At 38.8% G+C, this 4756-nt stretch overlaps 1 protein-coding gene across 1 annotated transcript; it reads right to left on the reverse strand.

The window, feature by feature from the left end:
- Positions 1-2621: 2621 nt before the first annotated feature.
- Positions 2622-3854, reverse strand: LOC114303848 (mitogen-activated protein kinase kinase kinase 20-like). The gene has a single exon (XM_028249004.2). It carries the CDS (start codon positions 3852-3854, stop codon positions 2622-2624), a length of 1233 nt encoding a protein of 410 aa, XP_028104805.2.
- Between the last annotated feature and the right edge of the window lie 902 nt (positions 3855-4756).

The raw sequence follows: 4756 nt of genomic DNA on the forward strand, positions 1-4756 counted from the left end.
AACAAAAACACTTACACCAAACAAAGTAAAAAATATTACAAGAAACACAAATGATAAAAACTATAAAAATATCCAGATGCACAACTTGTGCTCATGCTCGTACTTGTGCTCGTATTGCGAAACAGAGCTGGCCATAAAGATTGGCAATAAAGCATGTATGAGATAAATTATAGATTACAACCACAGAGAGGATAAACTTTAAATCACCACCAATGGACTTTGAGTTACACAATCAGACAACTAACAACAAAAATACAGAAACAGAAAAGAATAAAACCTCAATCCCAAGCCAAAGCAGTGGAATGGTGACGACGGATCCAACGGCCGGAGGCCAGAAGAGAAAGATCATTTTCCGCCAACAACCTTAATGACTTTATCAATTGAATCAAATTGATATAAAATCTAAAATTAAAGATCAAAATTGAGTCAATTAAAAATATAAAAATCAAAATAACAAAAGGGACAAAATTTAGGCATTACTGATGTAAAATATATTCTAAATATATTAAAACAGAGAGAAAGAAATTTGAACATAGAAATGGTTTAAAATTTGTTATTGCTGCATTACTATGTCAATCCTATGAAGGTGTCTCAACTCATCTCTTTCTAAAAACCTCCTCCCCGGGTCTCTCTTTGGCCCGGTCGGCCGCCGCCTTTGGCTATGGCGGTCGGCTGGGCTAGCTTCTTCCGTGTTTGAATGTTGTCTTTCCGTTAATAAACTTGAGTCCCCCATTATTTTCCCACCTAGGTGTGTTTGGTATGCTGCGGTGTGTGGGTTTTTGTTGGTGATTCCGGGCCGAGTTAGCGGTTTCTTTGGGGATATTGGTGTGTTGTTTTTCAGCAGGGGACGTCCAGGATATTCACTCGTGCGCTCTTTTATGAGTAGGAGTTTGAGGGGTTAAATCTGGTTCAGATTGTTGGTGAAGTTTCGTTGCTAGGTTTGGGCGGAATCTTGGGTGTCGGAGCCGATTCAGATCTGTCTGGTTTTCATTCGAGCGCTCCTCTTTGTGTGAGAGTTTGAGGGGTGAGAGATGTAGATCTGGAATGGAAGTAGAACTGCTGGTTGGTGTTTGGATCTGCTGTGGAGGTGTCCCAGCTGTGGCGTGGTGTGGGTTTTGACAGTGAGTTAGAAGAATGCTGCAGCAGCTAGACCTTGGGAGATAATGCTGCAGTAGTTTTTGGCGTGGGTGATGAACTGCATTGTCAGTGGAGTTGATCTACAGTGGGTGTTTCCGGTAGTTAATGTTGAGCCGCAGTAGCATTAGAGTGGAGTCTTCTCGGCCGGATTGCAGCATAGGTGTGGTTGGCCGAATTAGGGTGGTGAGGGCAGCAGCTGTCCTGGCGGTGTGGGCTTTGGGTGTTGGTAGCAGGCTGCTTAGGGTGGTGAGGGCAGCAGCTTAGGGTGGCTGCAGGCTGCTTAGGAGTGGGTGGTTGTAGCTGCAGAGGCGTGAGGGTGATGGGTGTTGTAGCTGCAGAGGTGTGGGCATTGTCAGAGGCTTGGGGGTGTTGATTAGATTGTGTTGGTTTAGTTTATTTAGTTTCTTCTTGGGTGTTGGTTTAGCTCTTTTGGTTTTGTTTTGGGTGGTTTGGTGGGTTGATTATGTGGGGATTCTTGTATTTTAATTTTCAGTTAAGCTCTTCTTAACTTGTTTGTTTAAAAAAATCGAGAGGCTTAGGGGTTGGTTGTATGGGTGCGAGTAGCAGTGGTAGGGGTATTTTTATACTTCTGAATCTCTCTCGATGCATGTCATCTTCCTGTACTCTTAATTTCATGCTGTTAAATGAAATTTTTCTTTACTGATCAAAAAAAAAAAACTATGTCAATCCTATGAAGTTGGTGGAAATTCTTAGTGCCTTTTGCCAAAAAAAGGCCATTAAACATAAAAAATAGCACATTACTATTTAGAAGCAAACAGTTGGCCCAAAATCATAACAGGCTTTAATTCAGGAGTACATCTACTAGTACAGAAACTAAACACAAAATGAGACACAGAACTCTTATAAAGGATGGAACCTATATGTGGAATTTACTTATTGTGAGAGGATTGTGTCTTTAGTTTTTATATTTCTAACATTACTGTTAATTCAGAGGAGGCAAAAATCAATATAGGTTTTCCACTATCCTGTTTGTCAGCAGAGGATTTGTATGGATGCTTTTTTGTATTGTATTTTTATTGTAAAGTTGAAATTTGGCTATTTATATAAGTTGGTACAATCGATATGCCAAGCCATTGAAATAAACACAAACTTTCACTAGATCCAATTCATTACTGTCAACTAAATTAGGTGATAGCTATTTGTGTTCAAATAAAATTTAAGGCAAATAGAGGACAAAAATTTGTTATATATATTTTTAAAATACACATCCGATTGCTATTGTTAATAGAAATTATTTGTCATTGTTTTACTTGTAAAACTCAATCAAAATAATGTGACAATCACATTTTTAAATATATAAGCCACAATGCTAAATATTTTAGTACAAAATGATAGGATTCCAATGTCAATTGATTTAATTTTTTCAAAATAGCAATAATGTTTTGTCCTACAAATTTTCTACCCTATCAGACATATTTTATAGTGGATTACACACACACATGATGAAGAACTAGTTCATCATCCTAATAACAAACTGACAGTGACAATGGCCTATCAACTTCCTCCAATTCCTCAGTCTCCAATGGCATGTTACTCCAATCATATGAAACGCAAGAAGAACCGTGTTCATCATCATCCACAGCGTTGTATTCGTATGACAACAACGAGCAAACACTAATTGCCTCTTCATCCACCTTTGGTTTCTTGACCCTCAAGTTCCAATCATCAGACTCGTAATCTGATAATGACAATGACGACGATGGCGAGCAATAGTTCTCCTCGAAATCCTCCACTGATAATTCTTCCTCATTGTCTTCGCTATCCTCGCTCAATCCAGCCACAAAAGGGTGATTCAAGAGCATCTGAGTAGTCAATCTATCCATAGCTTTTCCAGCAAAACAACCCTTCAAAAAGTCCATTGCTTCCTCTGATACCTCACTTTGATTGGGTAGTTTGAGCAGTCCATGCCCTTTGCCAATCTCAGAGAGAATGTCCTCAACTTCTGAATCTTGTTTTCCATCCCACACAGACTTCCCAGCTAACATCTCAAACACAATCATCCCAAGAGCCCAAACATCAGATGGAGACTCTTGTTGTAGCCCTTTATCAACCACTGTCTCTGGCGACGAATACCCGAGACTTCCTCTCAATTTACAAGACTTTGACATCGTCATCATCTTCCTCATCTGCTTTGCTCGCTTTGCCAACCCAAAATCACCAATCTTTGCAACATATTCAGTGCCAGTACCAGTAATGATAGGAACAATTATAATATTCTCAGGCTTTAGAGCACGGTGAACATACCCACAGCTATGAACACAATCAAGACCTTCAAGAATATGCCTAGTATAGCGCCTAACATCAGATTCAGGCAATCCTTCACCGCCACTTTTCTTGATCAAATCAGCTAGGGTTCCGCCAGAGCCATACTCCAAGAGAAGGTTATAAATGATGTGATTGCGATCACCGGTCATAATCTCTTCCCCAAAGCACCGATAGATATAGGGACAAGCATGGAGGTTGCTAAGAACAATTGCTTCCCTCTGAAGCAAAGCCGAATCAGAAACCTCTGCGGACTTCACAGCCATTAGTACAGGCAAGTGGGTGAGTCTCCATTTGGGTTTCTTCAAAGTCGCCAAATAAACCAGTCCGCTGCTTGATTTTCCGATGATGGACCCTCTGAACCACTTGTTTCCATCGCCATAGACACTTTTCTTGATTTTGAACTCCTCGTGCTTCCTCTTCATCGACACCATCTTCACAAGAGATTGTTTGTTGTTTGTGTTCATGAAAAAATATTGATGTGAATGTTTCTTAAAGCTATGTATGTATTTATAGGACCCGGCCTTAGGGTTTTAGGAAATAGTAGAGTTTTAGATAGTGTAAGATTTTGTTTCCAATTTGGAATAGGTTTTAAGTCTGTAAACTAGGGGAGAGTGAGTGACGGACACACAAGCCAGCTGTTATGTGACTTGACGTTGAAGTATATCTTACAAAATGGGTTTTTGTTGGGTCGGTGGGTTTGGGTCTTGGGGTGACTTGAAATCCATTTTTGAGCTTGGATAAAGGATCCAACCAGCTGTAATGTTGGATCTCATACTGGGATTGTATATGTTTCCTAAACTCATACTGGTATGATTTTCTAAAGCTAGTTTTGGAAAAAATAAATTAGAACATATAGAAATTAATTTGATAAAATAAACATTAAACAGATTTTTTTTAAAAAAATTAAAATTTATTTTTGCCTAAAAACATAAAGAAAAATCAATCCCCACAAATTTCTGACCAGTAAGAAATTTTCAGTCTATAGCGGTGATTTTTTTTGTAGCAGCGATTTTTCATCAAAGAAAGTTAGTTGTGAATTACTAAATTAGCACCTATAAAAGATAGCCTCCCTATCCTGTGTAAAGTGTCAAGTGTTTGCCTTTTTAATTCAACTCTCTTAGGGAGAGGTGAGTCATGGTGATTCAACTCCCCCTACGAACGAAGCCCTTATTGTCAGGGTGGCCAACTAAGTCGGGTCTAATTGGTTCTATAGCAGTGAATTCTTACTAGTAAGAAATTGTTATGGAGTGCTTTTGCATGAGAAATTTATAGAGATGTAGCATTGTTAAAAAATTTAAATTATATAAAAATAATAAGTGTTTTTAATTTTTAG

The sequence above is a fragment of the Camellia sinensis genome, chromosome 15, assembly GCF_055761805.1.
Source record: "Camellia sinensis isolate YWXY chromosome 15, ASM5576180v1, whole genome shotgun sequence".
Lineage (NCBI taxonomy): Eukaryota > Viridiplantae > Streptophyta > Magnoliopsida > Ericales > Theaceae > Camellia > Camellia sinensis.